The sequence below is a fragment of the Cebus imitator genome, unplaced genomic scaffold (genome assembly GCF_001604975.1).
Source record: "Cebus imitator isolate Cc_AM_T3 unplaced genomic scaffold, Cebus_imitator-1.0 Scaffold6, whole genome shotgun sequence".
Lineage (NCBI taxonomy): Eukaryota > Metazoa > Chordata > Mammalia > Primates > Cebidae > Cebus > Cebus imitator.
The window spans coordinates 9,567,675-9,587,816 of NW_016107321.1; the positions used below are offsets into that span (position 1 = coordinate 9,567,675).

At 39.0% G+C, this 20,142-nt stretch overlaps 2 protein-coding genes across 2 annotated transcripts in view; one reads left to right on the plus strand and one right to left on the minus strand.

Moving 5' to 3' along the window:
- Positions 1–20,142, plus strand: part of TFB1M (transcription factor B1, mitochondrial) — a 57,849-nt gene that overhangs the window by 31,810 nt on the left and 5,897 nt on the right. The window lies entirely within an intron of this gene.
- CLDN20 (claudin 20) lies at positions 5,896–15,303 on the minus strand. The gene has a single exon (XM_017538818.2). The coding sequence runs from the start codon at positions 9,390–9,392 to the stop codon at positions 8,733–8,735; it is 660 nt and encodes a 219-aa protein (XP_017394307.1). The 5' UTR covers positions 9,393–15,303; the 3' UTR covers positions 5,896–8,732.

The following is a 20,142-nucleotide window of genomic DNA, read 5'->3' on the forward strand; positions in this document are numbered from 1 at the left end:
AACCATCAGCATGGACTGTTTTTCCATCTGTTTGTGTCCTCACTTATTTCTTTGATCAGTGGTTTGTAGTTCTACTTGAAGAGGTCCTTCACATCCCTTGTTAGTTATAGTCTTCAGTATTTTATTCTCTTTGTAGCAATTGTGAATGACAGTTCACTCATGATTTGACTCTCTATTACTGGCGTATAGGAACGCTTGTGATTTTCGCACATTGATTTTGTATCCTGAGACTTTGCTGAATTTGCTTATCAGCTTCAGAAGATTTGGGGCTGAGACCATGGGGTTTTCTAAATATATAGTCGTGTTGTCTGCAAATAAAGACAATTTGACTTCCTCTTTTTCTGACTGAATACCCTTTACTTCTTTCACTTGCCTGATTGCCCTGGCCAGAATGTCCAATACTATGTTGAATAGGAGTGGTAAGACAGGGCATGCTTGTCTTGTTCCAGTTTTCAAAGGGAATGCTTCCAGATTTTGCCCATTCAGTATGATAATTGCTGTGGGTTTGTCATAAATAGCTCGCATTATTTTGAGATGTGTTCCAACGATACCTAGTTCGTTGACAGTTAGCATAAAGGGCTGTTGAATTTTGTCGAAGGCCTTCTCTGCGTCTGTTGAGGTAATCATGTGGTTTTGTCTTTGGTTCTGTTTATGTGATGGATTATGTTTATTGATTTGCGTATGTTGAACCAGCGTTGCATCCCCAGGATGAAGCCAACTTGATTGTGATGAGTAAGCTTTTTGACGTGCTGTTGGATTTGGTTTGCCAGTATTTTATGGAGTATTTTCGTATCAATGTTCATCATGGATATTGGCCTGAAATTTTCTTTTTCAGTTGTATCTCTTCCAGGTTTTGGTATCAGGATGATGTTGGTCTCATAAAATGAGTTAGAGAGGGTTCCCTCTTTTTGTGTTGTTTGGAATAGTTTCAGAAGGAGTGGTACCAGCTCCTCTTTGTACCGTCTGTAGAATTTGGCTGTGAACCTGTCTGGTCCTGGACTTTTTTTGGTTGGTAGGCTATTAATTGCTGCCTCAATATCAGATTTTGTTATTGGTCTATTCAGGGATTCAACTTCTTCCTGATTTAGTCTTGGGAGGGTGTAAGTGTCCAGAGATTTGTCCATTTCTTCTAGATTTACTGGTTTCTTTGCATAGAGGTATTTGTCATATTTTCTGATGGTAGTTTGTATTTCTGTGGGATTGGTGGTGATATCCCCTTTATCATTTTTTATTGCATCTATTTGACTTTTCTCTCTTTTCTTCTGTATTAGTGGTCTATTTTGTTGATCTTTTCAGAAAACCAGCTCCTGGATTCATTAATTTTTTTTTTGAAGGGTTTTTTATGTGTCTATCTTTTTCATTTCTGCTCTGATCTTAGTTATTTCTTGTCTTCAGGTAACTTTTGAATTTGTTTGATCTTGCTCCTCTAGTTCTTTTAATTGTGACATTAGGGTGTCGATTTTAGATCTTTCCTCGTTTCTCTGTGGGCATTTAGTGCTATAAATTTCCCTCCAGACACTGTTTGAAATGTGTCCCAGAGAGTCTGTAAGACTCATTATATCAAAAACCAATATCTTTACTCATAAACTTCTATAGTTATGGTTATTACTATTATCCGAAATCTCCAGGCTATTTAAATTTTACCAATGGGTTCTTAGGATAGATATTAGAATGTTTTTAGTGGAGGCTTTCTAACTCTGTTTTAGTTACCTAGATGAGATTATTTGATGGTGCTTAGAAGTTATTATCCACTTTATCTTTGATTTAGGGGTAAGGTACATAGGTAGTTTATTAAAATTTACTTCTCTGGGATTAAGGCCGCAAGAAAATATTTATTATTTGGAAAAAAGCTAGCTGTGTCTTTGATTCTTTTTTTATTGAGGGATGTTTATGTTTTGGCAAATTAAGCATTTTCATAGCAATTTACCTCACATTTTTATTATAACTATTACATACATGGGCTTTATTTGTAATCCAGAAAAGCGCTTGTCAAGGACTTACAGGTAGATACCACCATGCCTGGCTAATTTTTGTAGTTTTTAATAGAGACAGGGTTTTGCCATATTGGCCAGGCTGGTCTTGAACTCATGGCTCAGGTGATCCACCCGCTTCGGCCTCCCAAAGTGCTGGGATTACAGGATATATTTTAATTCTGAAAGAATTATCTGCTGCTCTGAAGTAGTTTAACCATATTAGGCCAAAGCAGGAATATTCTGAGGAAAGTCAGAAAATATTTTACTGATAGTTACATTGAGCAAATTTTTTAAAAATTTATTTTCTCAAATTAAAAAGGGGAGAGTTTTTACAGAGATAATAAAATTTTAAGTCAGAACTAGTTCTCTAACTAAAACTGCATGCAAGAAGAGAAAGTCTTAGACATACATAATTGCAACACAAGTAAGATAAGTACTAAAAATAGAGGTTGGGCAGATTCCTGGGTGGATGAGAGAGGGAGAAATTTACTAACATTTGTTACTTATTCTCAATCAAAATTCCAGGAATCAGCTATAGAGAATTCCCTTTGCGGTACATTGAGGGGTTTACTTACAACCACTTTCCGGGTTTTTTTCTGTGAGAATCTGCTATCCCTTCTGTTTCTTAATCTTTCAATTAACTGACTCAATTAAGCTTTAATGGCAGAATTTACCCTACCATTGAACTGTTACCATCCTGTTCTGACTAATGGCAGAATTTACCCTACCATTGAACTGTTACCATCCTGTTCTGACTAATGGCAGAACTTACCCTACCATTGAACTATCACCATCCTGTTCTGACTGGTTGGACTGAATGACTGCTGAACTTCACTCTTATTAAGCTGTCTATTGCAGTCCCCAAAATTTGAACCCAAAACACTTTGTCTACAAAACGGACAACCTGTTAGGTTCTAAAAAAAATAGCTAATTAATTGGTCTACTTTAGGGTCTCTTAAACTACCAGAGTCTGTAGTATGTAGCTTTTCAGTTAGAATGTTTTTAATTTTGTGTTTTATTTTACTGTTAATGAAATTATTTTACAAGACAGAGTGTCTTTTGCAATGCAAAGTCACAACTAAAATTGTTTTCATGACAGAATACAACCTGTTTCTTAAGTTTCTCAAGCTAGCTTCTCTATGAGCTCCTGTAGATCCCTGAGAATCCACATATTTCTGGGGTTCCACGCTTAAGTTTTTTTTCAGCTAGTCTCCACATTTCTCAGGTTTGAGAAATACTGAGCTAGCCCTTCAAAATTATTTCATTTTTTTTTTTTAAATGAATTGTGGTGATAGGCCTCATAATCTAACACAGTTCCTAAGGAATGGATGGGCTTTTTAGTTCTCAACCCTATTCTATACTCTGACCTAGTAGAAATTGATTTAGTTGTATTATGAGAGTTGTAACAGGTTTTTTATTTATTAACACTGATAGAGGCAGTAGACTTTGAAGTAAGCTAGACTTACCGAAATTCCAGCACTGCTAGTTTTGAGAAGTTGGTCAGGTAAATAGGCTGGGTTTAATATATCCAGATTTGGCCGATAATACCACCCTTGAAGGACGTTTGTGAGGAATAGAAATAACCAATGCAGAGCACCTAAAATGAGTGTGTCACACATGAATGCTGCCAAAGTAGTTGTTATGATATGAACAAATATTTGTGGATTAAGTTGTATGATATTATAGTCAGGATTATAATTGTTAAACTATACATAGAATTTATATTTAATTTTGCCTGTTTGGAGGTATGGTATATAGAACAAGCTACCCTCAAACATGGTACAAATTTAAAGGATAAATAGTGTCTAAAATTGTAGAGGAGTTAATGAATATCCATGACATTTAAAGAAAAGATTGGAGCTTGAGGCATCCACTCTTGACCTTTGAAGAGCATTTTAGAGGCTTCCAGTCCCACTTGTTCACAACTATTGAGGTCTTGACCTCTGTGGGAGATAGTCTTGAGTTTGGTGGGTGGATGGGTCCACAGAAGAAACAACAGTTTTTTATGCCTTTGTGTTTTTTGAAATCTGTTACTGAGGATGTTATTTCTGTTGTATATTTACCTTGTATTCGAGAATCATTTTGACATAAGGTCAGAAGACTAGTAATTTCCTGCTTTATTAAGGCTCTTCTGTGTTTGGTCTATATTTTCTTCCTAGAAGCAGAGATTTGAGATGAGATTTCGTAAAGACTGTGTATTAAGAAGGCCCCTCAGGAGAAGGGACATGAAGGCAGCAAGGAAAGGTCAGGGGAAGAGCAAAGCAAGAATATTGTTCCTCCTAGAAACCAGCTTCAGCCTGGAGCCACAGCGGGAGAAGGAGCTGTGTAGCGCAAATTGCCCACAGCAACTGTGTTCCCTTGATGCAAGGGACTGGCTTATTGGAACCTCTGCCAGTCAGTCTTTGCTGAGAGCAGTGGGGCGGTCACTTCCCAGTAGAGGCAGCTGCATCTCTGGGAGCCATTAGCCCCCATCAGTGCCAGCAGCTGGGGGATGGCTGCGCTGGCCCAGTGGACGGAGCCTGAGCAAGACCCTAGCAGCATCCTCTCTAGCTTCTTACCAGTAGACAAAGCTGTGAGATTGCTTACATGGCCACCTCTCTGCCTCGGTTGCTTGGAAGTTCTAAACTCAGTTTCATGTTTAATTGCTTTAGCAGGCTTCAACCAGGATGATTTAATAGCATTTTTTCTGTCTTCTTTTTCTTTATAACTTTAGTCTTTCATCTTTATCAGTTGTTTTTTTTACTTATTATACCTACAATTTTATTGTAAGTTGCCTCAAATTCTTTTTAAAGCCCTTGAGTCCAAAATAAAAATAAATATAAACCAAAAACCAGTTTTATAATTAGAGCAGTACCAGAGTCATCCTCCTTAAAAATTAGGTAAAATAAGTGTTGAATAGAAATAAGAGTATTTACTATTACAATTTTAACTCGGTACTAGGTATGGTTTTGTAAACTGCTCAAGAATAAAATAAACAGTAAGTATTCTAAATCCAAGGAAGGAAAAAACAAAATTGCATTTTTCCAGATGATACTTCTGTGTATGTATAAAGTGCAATGAAATTAATACAGAAGTTACTGGAGATGATGTTAATAATGTGACAGTGTTCTGCAGAATTATAGGCTTGGCTACAAATCCTCAAAAGCCAATTAAGTTAGTATTTGCTAAGGTCATATAGCTGACCATATAGTGATGAAAGATGTGAGAACACATTGTCCAGGTAAAAAATTGAACTTCTGTCTAACTACTGTAGGCCTGCTCTCCCCTACCTCATATTCACTGTGCTGACTAATGACATCATCCGCCCAGGTCATCCAAGCCTAAACCTTGGAGGTCATCTTCAGTATCACAGACCTTTACACCTCCTCAGACCTTTATACCTGCTGACCCTCACAACTAGTTAGTAGTTAACCAGCTTCTGACATTACCTACATTTCTCCCAAACCCATCCCAATTTTATACCCAATTCTTCTGACTTAATTTCAGTCTATCATTTTTGTCAGAATTACCAGATGCATTCTTCAGTCTAATATATAGATATAGATATACATGTGCTCCATAGGTTAAATAAAATTAAGTATAATATTTTTGGTCTTTTGGGTTTTGTTTAATGACTTTTTATGAAAGAAAAATTAGTAAGTATATTCAATAAATTAGACTAAGGTTTCTCGGACTCAGAACTGTCGACATTTGGGGCCAGTTAATTCTTTTTTTTTTTTTTTTTTTTTTTTTGAGACAGAGTCTTGCTCTGTCAACAGGCAGCAGGCTGGAGTGCAGTGGTGCAATCTCGGCTCACTGCAATCTCCACCTCTGGGTGCAAGCAATTCTCCTGCCTCAGCCTCCCAAGTAGCCGAGACTACAGGTGCGGGCCACCACGGCCAGCTAATTTTTGTATTTTTTAGTAGAGACGGGGTTTCACCATGTTGGCCAGGATGGTTTCAATCTCTTGACCTCGTGATCCCCCGCCTCAGCCTCCCAAAGTGCTGGGATTACAGGCATGAGCCACCGCGCCTGGCCTGGGGCCAGTTAATTCTTTGTTGCCAGAGTCAAAGTATCTTTGTTGCTTTGTAAGATACTTAACAGCATCCCTGGCCTCTTCCTAGTAGATTCTAGTAGCACTGCCTCCATTGAGACAACCAAAAATGTGTCCCGGCATTGCCAAATGTCCCCTACAGGCTAAACTTACCCCATGGAAAGGCACTGGATTAGACTAAGAACCATTGGGTAGCATTAGTCATGCTTTCTGTGCACCAACTGCCTTCTGTGTGTCATCTCGTTTAATCCTCACAAGAACTCTATGGATAGATGCCATTCTTTCCTCATTTTCACATGAGCAAACCAAGACCTTAGTTAAGTAATGTGTAATATGTAACCATGTACCCACACCAGGACTTGCACCCAGGTGGTTTGACTCCAGAACCTGGTTCCCTCAGGTTGGATCCATCTCCCCACATACTAGCTGTGTGACCTTGGGCAAGTTAGGGAACTCACTTCACCTCTGTCTCCTCAGTGTCCTGTAAGATCCTGAGAATAGTGCCTATCTGGTAGAATTGTTAGGTTTAAACCAGTATGCAAAAGATTTAGACCAGGACTGGCATGTGTTAGGAAGCACTTGCCATGACATGTCACTGAGAATGAGAGGTAAAAAGGACACCTCACCTCCTAGTCTAGTTGGAGATGCGATTATGCAAACTCATAATTTCATAAGTAGAGCGTTTTTATACAGTACTCATTACTTAACTGAAGTCTTGGTTTGCTTGTGAGTTGTGAGGATTAAATGAGAGCATTTATTAAATTCATAGTTTGTTAAATGGAGCATTTTCTGAGAGCACAGATGCAGGCTGGAACTTCTTGGCTGTCAGGATTGAGTCTAAAAGAGAGGTCCCGTATGAATCTTGAAGGATGAGCAGGAGCTTTGGTATCAAGACAGTGAGGCTGCGAAGAGTGCAGGTGGAGGGGTGAATGCAGCGGGGTAGGAATTCCTGTAGGAATAGAGAGACTCCACATCATTCATTGCATGATTGCCACTTCCAAATAGTACAATGGGCCATTATTTCTTATAAAATCACTGGTTTTTTGAGAGTTTGAAACATTCCTGTTTCTACTTAGGAAGGAAATATTCCAGAGCTAAATTAAAATATTTTTTGAAGTATATATAGAATGATATAGCAGATATGAAGAGAACCTTTACTGTAGGACAATAGGCTACGTAGACTGCATAAACCCAGCCACATTAAGCAAAGTGAGAGAACGTTAATGGGGTCAAAGCAGTTCTGTCACATTAATTTCATGAAAGCATTCTTTGTGTCAGAATTCTTTTTAATATGATACTTGTGTATAAAGTAACATTTTGACCACTCAGAAAGAATACATAAACAATCATTTAAACTTCTGCAAAATGATTCCCTTCCTAATTCCCATGTGTGATAATACCTTTTCGTTTTAGCTATTCCATTATAGCTAATGACATTGTTTCAGAAGAGAATGATGTCTACCCAGTAAAATATGTATAAAATATGTTAGTTTATATGCAAAAATGAAAGTTATTTACTTACATAAAAGATATTCTTCCAACTTCCTGAATTATTAATGTACAAAGAAATAGTCTTTCTTCCCCCTTACCATTGAATCATTGACAGTGACTAAGCTTCAATTAACAAATAGTTAGAAAGAATAGTGTGCAGTATTTCCTTTGCACCTATAGAAAATCCAAGTTTTACTTTCTTGCTAAAATATTTGAATCACGTATCATAATTTACATTTTAAAAGCATTCTTCTTTAAAATATATTTTGACGTTCATTAATTGAAACAGCTCATTTATAAGAAAATAACAATGTTTTTATTAACATGAATGAAATTTGAGAGAAAAAGTGACAACTTAAAGATAACTTTCATCATCCAAATACTAATAAATGAGAGAGGGAGTGGGATGGTAGTAAATCCAGACTGTTACAGGATAAATGAACTTAATTTGTGGAGAATCCTCTTGCTAGAAGCAGAGGGGAGTTCTGAAACATTTTAAAACATACTTTTGTTGTTATCACTTAGCTTGCACTTAATGCTTTAAGAGCCCTAGATATTTTAGTTTGGTTTTGGCTTTGCTTTACTGTGGTATCATTTACCAATTTCTTTTATTCAGTTCTGCCTAATCTTAGTTCGCTATAATATTGTCAGCTGTTACAAATATATGTAGCTGGTTTTCTAAAATGAAGAAGAAACGGGCTAGTCACAGGAGGTAGGGACTTGGGATGGATGGTTTTGGCAGCATCTGAATGGAGTAGCCAGCTCTTGTATTCCTAATGTACTTTCACACACTGTAGCTTTAAAACAGAAGCAGGTTGCTCTGTTGTTGCCAACCAGGTAGCAAAGTGGATAATATTCTTGGTTAACATCAGGGCAAGGTACTTTTAATACTTGGCAGTTCAGCTCTTTTCTAAAATCCAGTTCAAATGCTGTGTCAGCAAATTATCTTTAGAAAGAAAAAAGCTGTCAATTAATTGCCTTCTGAATGTAATCAGAACCTCTTTCAATTATAAATCCTTAAATAAAACTTGGAAACAATAATGGAAAAAATAAAGAACTCTTCAGACAGATATAATTGTATATGATCGTTTTATTGGCATTTTAAACTACCTTGTAGTTGTTAAAGTATTTTACATTCTACTTTCTTTGTAGGGAAAGTTAAGCATGATTCTGATTTTTTTAAATCTGAAAGTCCCATTTGGCACAAAAAGTTCCATTATGTATTACGCAGATATTTACACATAATCCCTCAGGTTGCGTGTGGAATTGTTCTCCGGCTGTGTGGTAGAGATAGGCTGCTGCGTGGGTGGGTTGAGCCAAGCTTCTGGATTCCTTTTTATACAGGAGGTGCAAAAAATCATGCCAGAGATAAACAACAGCATTGCTGAAATGAATCCGATATAGATAGCTCCTCCAGGTTCGTGTTTGTTGCTTTCTGGAACTGTCAGATCCAGAAAGTTTGCTATGATCTCCTTTGTGTACCACACTGTCGGGATTAAACTGGAGATTCCTGCAAACATGAAACAGACTCCTCCAGCAAAGGAAGCATGGCTCTTGGTCTCTCTGTCCCCTCCTAAGCGAGTACATTTCATTCCTACTGTGGAAGTGCAGATCCCCAAAGCAGACAGAACACATGCCAGGACCATGGTGGCTCTTGCAGCCTGCACGTGGATGGGGAGGGACAGAATGGAGTGTTTCAGGGCACAGCTGAACATCCCGGTGCTGTACCACGTACAGTCCATCCAGAGCCCATGCAGCTGCACAATGGCTGTTACGATGTTGGAGCCCACATCCACATTCACCTTCCAGTTGGGCAGCAGAGTGGCGGTGAGCACTCCAGAGACCCCGGATAAGGCCAGGATGAAAGCAAGGAGCTGGAGTCCTGCCGAGGCCATGATGTTACTGTTAACTCTGTCCTCTTAGAAAATCCTGATGCTTAACTATGATGGGTGTCAGAACTCTATCTATTCTGTGCAGTAGAGAACCAAATAACAAACCCTAGGGAAAGAGGACAAAATCAGGACTAAGGAAAGAAAGTGTGAGTAAACAAAAGGCTTCGCTTTAGAGTAGGAGCCAGGAACACATCTGAGTACTCCCCCTTCTCCAGCCCCTAAGCAGCTGAGCATGCTGTAGTCTGGGAGGAGAAAAGCTCCCACCAGGCCTTGAAGGGATGCGCATGGGTGGTGTTGATACAGGGCATAAAGAAAGCAGTTGCCCACTTAATTCTTTTTAAAACTCAACAGACGCGGAGACTGTCTGTAAAGTGGACATGTACCTTGTTAGGAGATGTAGACATTTCAAATTCTAGCTACAGTGTCCAATAAAGAATTTTAATAGCATTATAGGTTTCTAAATGATTTTATTCTTAATGAAAATAGTAGGTAAAAAGGAAGAAAATACATTAAGGTCACCTTTTAAAGATGGTTTACAAATACGTTTTAGAAAAGAAGTACTTAAGAAGTGGCTTTTATAAACAGGTCTTTATGACGCACCCACAGTGCCGGGCACGTAGGCTGGGTGAACCATTTGAGGGGAAGAAAAGCAGTGGAAAGACAGCTAAGTCACTAGCGTGCCTATCCCTAAGTTCTAGTTAATACCTGCTTGCAAAATCCTGACTGAGGTTAGTACTTGTTTTACTTCTGGTACCTGGTACTCAGCCACTGTTTTTTTTTTTTTTTTTTTTTCATATGGGAATGTGAGGTCCTTTCTAGCTGGGACCAGAATAATTTCCTTACCCAAATGAAGTCGGCTATTCTGAACAATTCAGAAGTAGTAATGGCAGATATCAAAAACACATACCGGCAATAACCACATCATTAGTTGTATGTGAAAGATACCAGAAATAATTTAACGCTTTATTTTCTTTCTTTATTTTTACGAGAAAGGAAAAGACTGCACCTACTTTGTGGCTTGGCTGTGTTTTAAGAAACAAAAAGGCTTCTGATTCCATCTTTCTATTCCTGTTCCCCCATCTAGCCCATCTGGCACTGCTTACTGCTTTCTTTGAGAAAACTATAATGGTTTCTGAGACACTGCAGTACTGACTTTCTTTGTTGTTCTGAATTAATTTTGAATGATATGCTAAAGTGGCTCTATTGTGGTTCATATGTATTTCACAAAAGGCGATACAGGCTCTTCAGTCAAAAACACTTGGGCTAGTTGTTAGCTTTATACCTCTCTGTGCCTCAGTATCTTCTTCTGAAGAATGGGGAGGATTGCCAATACTTCTTTCATAGAGTTAAATAGGTTAATATGTTTTAAGGGCTTGGAACAATATTTAAGCCACAGAAAGTCCTTTGTAATTTAAAATTGACATCATCATTAGTATTTTTATTTCTTGTGTATTGTGACAATTGATGTTTAAAATTAGATCTTTTCCTTTTTTCTCTTCCTTCTCTGGGCTGATTTATTTTCATAGAATCTTGGAGCTGAAAGAAACCTCAGACAATCTCAGGCATCCTCGTTTTTTCCGATTAGGATGTTCAAATAGGCAATCACTCCATGCTAGCTGGCTGCCAGTCTTCAGCAGCCAACCTGCAGTGTCCAGATCTCTCTTCACCCCTCCTACCTCACTGGATCATCCCTCCTCTTTTCCCTCTTTATCACAACACTCCTGAAATTCTCCCCTGAATTTCCCAGTGTTTCCCATGGGAACCAGGGAAAGCACTACATCTGGAGGCAAAAAGCACCATTAACTGCCTACTTCACCCACTGCGCTCCCCAACAGGGAAAAAAAGGACTGTAGAGGATGTTAATAGGGCAAATGGCTCAGCTTCAGATGACTTAGCAAGGACTGATGCCTGGCTTTGGTTCAATATTTGAAATACTACTCATCCATTGCCTATATTTAAAGTACAAACTTTGCATAGCTACAAACATTGATTCTCTAAGACATTAGATCCTAGGCTATCTGGATTGTGCTGTTCTGTTTTTATTCATAATCTTAAAATGTAACTCTTACCATTTTAGAAAAGGATTTCCCTAGGATTTTAAGTCCTTGAGAGTCTGACTTATCTGTAAACATCAGTGTACTTAGCATTTGCCTGCTCTCATACAGTTTGTTTCTTTTCTGTTTTTCCAGACTTAGACCAAAACAGAACAAAAGCTAAAGTTTCTAGAAAAAAATCAAGCACATGTTTACAGTTTTATAATAGCTGTTTTCAAGTTTAGGTTTTAGCATTTCAGACTCCAGCCAGCTTGCTAAATTACTGCCTCCGGACCATTTTCAGCTTAGGGATTCTTCAAGTGTGGGGTTCCTGTAACGTTTTCTAACAGCATCTGCTTGCTTACCTTTTCTCTCTCCCTCTCTTTCTTTCTACTTTGACTGAATAACCTTTGTATGTTATCAATCTGTGTTCAGCTTACCAATTATAATCCTTTTCTTCCCATTAATCAATACATTTTGTAACTTTCAGTATATTTCAGACATGAAGACAGTTTGTTCATCACAATTAACAAGTACTGGCAGTGATCAATTACAGACAGCCAAAATCAGTGTAAACAATATGATACTGCATTTAGTTAGTATAGTGCTTGCTTACTATTGAATATTGGATTCAAATACTTTTTTTCTGCATAGAGAATTATAGAAAGAATTTGTTCTCCATATGAAGGTTGCCTTCTGCTCATACAAATATACTGGCATTTTAGCTGTATTGCAGCTACCCTCTAGCCACAAGCATAATACCGTTTGTGGCCTGTTCTCTCAAAATTTCTATCTCAGAGAGAATAAAGGCATGCTGTTTCAGCAGCTGTGGTGGTAGTAGAGAAATACTTGTGAAAGCAAGCAAAAGCAGAGGGGTCACATGTAAAAAACTTGGTCTGCAGCAAAAGCTCTCTCATGGTCTTAAAACACAGTGCACACAGAACAGAACCTAAGCACGTTCAATTTCTGAACTGTTCCACCAACAGAAAGTCTGTTGTAGATTTCACTAAAATGTAAAGTTGGCTTTCCAGACAAGATTTTTTATATCAAAAATAATATTTAAAAGCAGATTTACAACTTATAATTCAAACTAAATAATATCAAAAGATCTGTTCTTAGATCTCTAAACATTACAGACACATTTTATTTCCCCTACCTTTTGTCAGTAGCTTTCACTGTCTTAACTCCTTCAGTCACTTGTCTTCAAATTAACCTCAGTTAGTTATGGTGAAGAAGAACCATATATGTGAGGTTTATTTCAGAAATTCTGGGTATTTTTATAAAGCTCCAACAAGTTAACTTGAAAATAGCAAATAAAGGACAATGTAGAAATCTGAGAGGTAAAAACTGCTGATGGTGCTAGAAGATAAATACCACGTTCTCCATCTCATTTTTTGAGATGTGGGAAAATTAAGAAAGGAGAGGCGGGGAAGGGAGGGAGTTGTTGTTACAACAGGATTTGTTGAAACCTGAAAGCTAAAAATGCTTTTGTTGCCCCTGTGTACAGAGGAGGAATTATTTGGGTGCTCACAAAAAGGCTTTCTTTTCTTTTAATATTATGTTTTAGTCACATAGTTATAATTTATTTTTGAAATTTTGTCTGTGTTGAAAGATATAATTTATTATTTTATGCCCTCAGTTAAAAATGTGGTCCGAAATATTTTTAACTACGTTGTGCTTTGCAAATGAGAGTTGAGACTCCCTTTTTTTCCTGGTATTCTTGACTTGTCTGAAACCTGAATTCTTACAATTGTTAAATTTTAAAAGAATGCTTTTTAAAATATGTTGTATATTTTTTTCAATAAAACCCAGCAACAACTTTTGACTAGAATCTGATCACTAAACCTACAAGTATTTTTGCGTGTGTGGTGCCCTGAGTTTTCTTGTTATTCCTTCCACTTAGAAAGATTTGTGGAAGTTGACTATGTAGATTTCAGGAAATGTTATGAAGAAATCACCCAAAATAACGTGATGAGACCTGTCAGATAAGACTGTGATCAGATACTGAGGTCGTAGCCCATGAATAATGGTATAGATGTATCTCACTGCCATTCTTTTGGCTTCTCATTTTTGTCTTCCTCAGTAAGTTGGATTCTACAAGCTATAAATTCATACCCATTATACAGAAATAAGATAATTTTATTATTGGATTTTTAAATGTAACAACTGTTAACCATGTTAGACTTTAATCATTTCTTTAAAAGTAGTAAATAAACAAACACGTTTCAGTTATCTGGATTTTTTGTTTTTGTTTGTTTTAATCCTAAGTTTGGCATTTAGCAAGATACTGTTTTCCTCTTTGGGAAATCTAACATCTGTGGGTTTGCTTTTCAGCCATAGTATTGATTACATGTTAAGTCTTACCTCTCTAAGTCTTTAAGCTTTGAAGTCTGTACTGACTTTGTTCTTATATTTTATTTCATGGGAAGTATAAACAATTCAGTGTATAAATAAATACTGGAAGAAGCAGAGTTGAATTGCAGGCACTAGTAGTCACAGCAGTGTTGTTAGTGCTGCATCAGAAGAAACCTCACTGGGGCCCTCCAGCATCCTGGCTTGTTTTGCCAGTCGCCGTGGTTGTTAGTGCAGACACAACCTTTGTGAGGCTGACCGATCATGATGGCAGGTGGAAGGGACCCAGCTGCTCCCCACTCTAACCTCTAGCATAAGGAAGCTCGCTGAAGAATAAACGGGTTAAGTGTGCTTTAATGTACATTTCTATTCTCAAAACATTTTGATTATTTTTCTGCCTTGATGAAAACAGTAATCCTATAAAACATTGCCTGCTTTAGAAGGAAAAACTTCTGAAATGAAAGCAACTTTCATTAGCTATAGACCTTTCATGAAGGCAGAATTTCTTATACAAAAAAAAGGAGCTAGAAAAGTAGAAGTATAAATAGAAATATAGTTCATCAACATTACTATCTACTCCTGCTGTGGATATTAAAAGGATATTAGTCTTTGAAGTCCAGATACTCTCCTAGATAAATCTTATGGCCACTCAGCTGAAATCTCTTGCCCGGGCCTCTCCCCTGAACTTCCAAGTTGTATTTCTGTCTGCTGATTTGGTGTCACTGATGGACAGCTCAGACCTGTCATGGCACAAAACTGAACTCCTGACCATCCCCAGACTGTTCTCCCCAAGGTTTTCCTGTGTTCATTTATAGCAAACACTTCCTTCCATTTGGTCAGCCTGCGGTCTTAAAAGTCATCCCTGATTCCATTCCTAATATCTCTTCAGTCAGCAAGTTGTTTGGTTTTTAACTTCAGACTAGAACAAGAGCGTTCCACCTCTGAGCCCCTCTTCGGCTTCCACTGTAGCTCAAGACCTCTGAGGTAGAATGTCAGCCCCACAGGACAAGGACTTCTCTCTGTTCGTTCATCACTGATTCCCCCTGTGCCGGGAGCAGTGCCTAGCACATAGTAGGGGTACAGTAAGTATCTGCTCAATGAATTCAGAAACTGACTTTAAGTATATAATGTTAAACTGTAGATTGTACTTGAATGATTAAAAATATAATTTTATTTCTAAAAAGGATGAGTTTTTAAGTAATTTTGCAACTCCAGTTTCATCATCTTGCTGTTGATAATATCTACCATTTATAACCTGCTTTCCAGATGCCAGGTACTGTTTAAAGTGCTATAATACTTAATTCTCAAGACAAACCTATGAGATAAAAGGAAGCTTCATTTTATAGATAAGAAAACTGGCTGGGCACAGTGCCTCATGCCTGTAATCCCAACACTTTGCGATGTTGAGGTGAGTGGGTCTCCTGAGGTCGGGAATTCAAGACCAACCTAGCCAACATGGTGAAACCTTATCTCTCCTGAAAATACAAAAATTAGCTGGGCATGGTGGCACACCAGTAGCCCCAGCTACTGGGGAGGCTGAGGCCAGAGAATCGCTTGAACCTGGGAGATGGAAGTTGCAGTGAGCCGAGATCGCACTACTGCACTCCAACCTGGACGACAAAGCAAGACTCTACCTCAAAAAAAAAAAGAACAAACTAAGCTACAGAGAAGTAACTTTTGACTAAGGCTGTAAAGTGAGTAAATTGCAGGAATGGGATTGAGGCCCAGAGCAGTGATTTTTGAAACTCTGACATACTACCTAGCACCGCCCCACCTCCAGTTAGAAAGAGCGCATTTGTAAGTCTTACTCCTCTGTGGTAGTTTATAAGCTGTGGAAACAAATTAACCCAGAAATCTCTGTAGCTTTACATATCAGCGTTTACTTCTCAGTCCCACAAAGTCCATTGTGGGTTGAGTGACTGCAGTCCATCTGCTTTCTCCTTTAGAATGTTTTCATTTATCTTTAAGCAGAAGTTACTTTTGCTTCTCTTAGTGTGTGGTGTTGCTTAGCGATGTTAATCTGGATGTTCAGGCAGGCTTTTATTTTCTTTCTGAAAGAATCAGTAATTTAACTGAGTATTTTGGAAATAACAATACCACACCTTCCTATAGAGCTTAACAGTTTATAAAGCATTGCGCTCCATCTTCTCATCACTGAATCCCAGTAACAGGCTTATGAGAGTTATTTCCTCTACCCTAATAGAAGAATCCTGGGGTTCATTGGGGTTGAGGGGAAACACTTTGGTGGCTGACATTTTCTTCAATAAAGAGTTTGAGGCCACCAATAGAGGCATTGTGAGCCATCACAGTAGTTTTTTGTGGTGGAATTTGTGGTTTACAGAGTACTTGGCTATGGTGTGGAGGATTTAAAGAGATCAAAATTGGAGACATAGAGACTCTGGGAGGCTCTGGTCATGGAAGCAATTAAATGGAACTAACTAGATGAGTAGAGATATTGCATAGGAAATGGATTCAAGATAAAGGGTGTTCATAAATTCTGGAAATACAATTAAATATATGTAATGTAGTTTAGGGCATCTTTGATCTGTAAAAAGAACCCAGAATTTCCTGTCTACATTTTGAAAACAAATTTGTAGAAGGTGCTTTGGGCTTATGTAGAACGTTTCAGTGAATAAATTACAGAAACTCTAACAGTAGACTAAACTATAAGTACTCATTGTTTGGGAGTCAGTACTGTTCAAGGTTAATTCTGCAATTTAAAACTCTTCTTAAGGGTTCCAGCTAATTCTGTTTTTTCTGTTCCTTCAAACTGAGCTTTTCTTGGCTGTGTGAAAGTTGATTATACAAATTTGATCATTCTTGTCTTACCCAACTAAATCAGAGTGAAGGGCCCAGGAGGAAAAAGCACTCAGGGCACATAGCACCTGCTCCAAAATTTACATGTTCTGTAAGCCTAGCTGTTGAAACTGCCTGCTGTAACACCAAGACCAGTTTTACCTAGTAGCTGCTGGGACCACCTACTGGGACTCTAAGACTGGTTTTACCCTCTGTCGTCACTCACCAATCAGAGCATGCCCACAAAAGTGCCAATGAACTTTCTTTCAAAACAACACGTAACATTTCTCTTACTAATAAAACTCCCAACCTTCTCTTTGGTCTTTGGACATACTGAAGACCACCAGGAATGTATGTAGGCCCTGAATTACAAATCTTGTTTCCCAAATAAAACATTGAATTCGGAGATTTGTTTCTATGTTTTATTTTTACTTCCAACAGCTATGAGATGGCTGCCCCAGCTGACCCTTTCATCAAGAAGCAACATGTTCTATGGCTAGGCACAGTGGCTCACGCCTATAATCCCAGCACTTTGGAAGGCCAAGGCAGGTGGATCACTTGAGGCCAGATGTTTGAGACCAGTCTGGCCAACATGGTGAAGCCCTGACTCTACTAAAAATACAAAAATTGGCCAGGCATGGTGCCACCTGCCTATAGTCCCAGCTACTTGGGAGGCTGAGACACCAGAATCACTTGAACCCAGGAGGTGGAGGTTGCAGTGAGCCAAGATTATGCCACTGCACTCCAGCCTGGACAAAAGTGAGACTCTTTTCAAAAAAAAAAAAAAAAGAAAAACAGCAAAGTATTGTAGAATTCTCTTTCCCTCTTCCACTGCCACCCCAGACTTTCCTCTAATGTCTCATTTTCCAGAACTGGCTCATTTCGTCATTCTTAACTGAGAGCGAGACTGAGGAAGTTTGTGTCTGATTTTCATCCTTGAGCTGTACCCAGCATGGACTCGTGCTGGCTTTGGGGGTGTCACGGGGCTCTAGCTGCACTTCTAGTGAATTTAATCTCCAGGATCTGAGTGGACTGTGTGATACATTCCCAAGCAACTGGGATTGTTCCCTAAACCTGTGATTCTCACTTCTGCCCACATGAGGGCTTTGGAAAAGCCCAGAGGACCAGGCTCAGGCCCAGCCCAGTGGCACTTACTTAATTTTCTGGGATGGAGCCCCATCCTTGTATTTTTCAAATGCTGTCCAATTTAAAAACCAACAGTGTTGTGTTGGTTTCTAGTGACTGTGATGGTTACTAGTGACTGTCAGATTGATTGGGTTGAAGGTTACAAAGTATTGATCCTGGGTATGTCTGTGAGGGTGTTGCCAAAGGAGATTAACATTTGAGTCAGTGGACTGGGAAAGGCAGACCCACCCTTAATCTAGACGGGCACAATCTAAACAGTTGCCAGCTCGGCTAGAATAAGCAGGCAGAAAAATGTGAAGAGAGAGACTGGCCTAGCCTCCCAGCCTACATCTTTCTCCCGTGCCGGATGCTTTCTGCCCTTGAATATCGGACTCCAAGTTCTTCAGTTTTGGAACCTGGACTGGCTCTCCTTGTTCCTCAGCCTGCAGATGGCCTATTATGGGACCTTGTGATCGTGTGAGTTAATACTTAATAAACTCCCCTTTATATATATCCATTAGTTCTGTCCCTGTAGAGAACCCTGAGTGATACAAATGTTTTTTCTTGTTTGCTTTCCATTCAACCTTGAAAATAATGATAGTTCAGAGTAAGATAAAATAGCTACCTGTCCCAGCCCCACAAATTTAAAGTGATTTGACCTAATCCTAAAATAATGTTTTTCTTCTGACCCAGCCTTAGGAAATGAACAGTATCGGCTCTGAACAAATGTGCTGACCAGACATCTTTAGTGTGATGTCTAGTCCGTTTGACAATTACAGTTTATTATGAATTACTGTATTTGTATTTGTATGCATGTTTATTTACTAATATTAAGAGCAGCAGCATTTATCAAGTGCCTGTGAGTTTGTTTAGATTGCGAGCCTCTCTGAGGTACTGGGTTCGCCCTGAGGGGCTGGAGTTGCTCTGAATCTGCAGCGCTGGGGGCCAGACCCTGGCAGTTGCTGATGTGCTGCCACACCATGGCCAGACAGGGCAGCCTTGAAGCTGCCTCAGGCAACTCCTGCCATACCCACAAACCAAGCGGGAGCATAGCCTGGGACAGGAAACACAGGGTACCTCCCGATGCTGCTGCTTCACAGGAGCCAAGGTCATGGTTTGTGGAAAAGGCTTGGTTTCAGGAAGGTCTTTTCCCTATGATCACCCGAGAACTCCAGATGAAATATAACAGAAAATCTTTATACAACAGTTGTTAGTTCTTGTTCCGTTTGTGCTTTCTTGAGGATTACACGTGCATCTCCCTGAAATTGTTTCATCTCTTGGGACCAAGAGACACTGACTCATCTTGTTGTTATTACTAATCAGTATAATTTACATATATACATATTTACATACATAATTTACATGGCAAAAAAAAACCTCTTCATCCCCCTCACCACATTTCTTAGTCTTATTTCTCATTGTGATCTGAGCTCCCTGTCATTCTCTTGGCCTCGGTTCTTCCTACCACATCTGCTCTGGGAGGAAACACTGTGTGACTGTTGAAAATCTGTTCCTTTTTTATGATCCCAAGGAAAAAGAGAAAAAGCCAAAGATCTGTAGAAAGAAAAAAGGGTGAGGACAGAACTTCTGCAGAAATTAATATTGTTACAGTAACATGAATTGTACAGTTTTAAGATAGGTACTGACCGTGTAGTCGATCTTTGTTGAATCAATTAGTTTGAAATACTTAGAATGCTGTCAGCCTTAAGGTTTTACAGTGGAAATTCTTTCCTGAAATTGCCTTTGGAACATGGATCACAGGTAGAGTAAACCAATTCTAGGAAATATGATATACATTCACACTTGTCAGTATTTTGTTCTTCTGTGACATGCATCATTATCATATCATAGGCATCAGTGACTTGCTGCCTCTGCCTGGGATTATCCTTACTGGGAAAGTTGTAACCTGGAGGCCTGTGATGTTCAAATGTGGACTCTCACTAGCTTGGTGGAGGGACTTGAGTAAGCAGACACTGGTGGGTGGGGAAACCAAGCATCCGGGACACTTGCCTTGCTCTGTTGTTTACCCAACACTAAAGTGACTCTCCGAAACCCCTGTCCTCCTGTGTTCCATCTTTTGGTGCCTATAGCCTGCAAGATGCCATATGCTTCCTGTTCCCCACACTCAGGTCTGTCCATGATCGTCCCACTTTGAACTTTGAATCCTTCTTATATGTTGTTCTTTAAAGTCTTACTGATTATTCCCTGTACTCCATTTTTCACTAGCCTTTCCATTGTCTCCAAGTTACAGCTGTCTCTTGGCTGATCCAATAGTAACTTCCTCATCATTTTTCCCCTCCACTCCCTTGTCCTCTAATGGTCTTGAACACCATGGAAGTGTTGAATGAAGACTCTTTTGTAGACAGTGGCCAGTATTGTTTCTGTGTCTGTGCATGTGGTCGTGACTTCGTTTTTGGGCACATGATAATCATCAGGAACGGAGTTGT

What these genes read in the sequence shown, in the direction of transcription:
- CLDN20 (XM_017538818.2), bottom strand. Translation starts at nt 9,392, where the DNA reads ATGGCCTCGGCAGGACTCCAGCTCCTTGCTTTCATCCTGGCCTTATCC.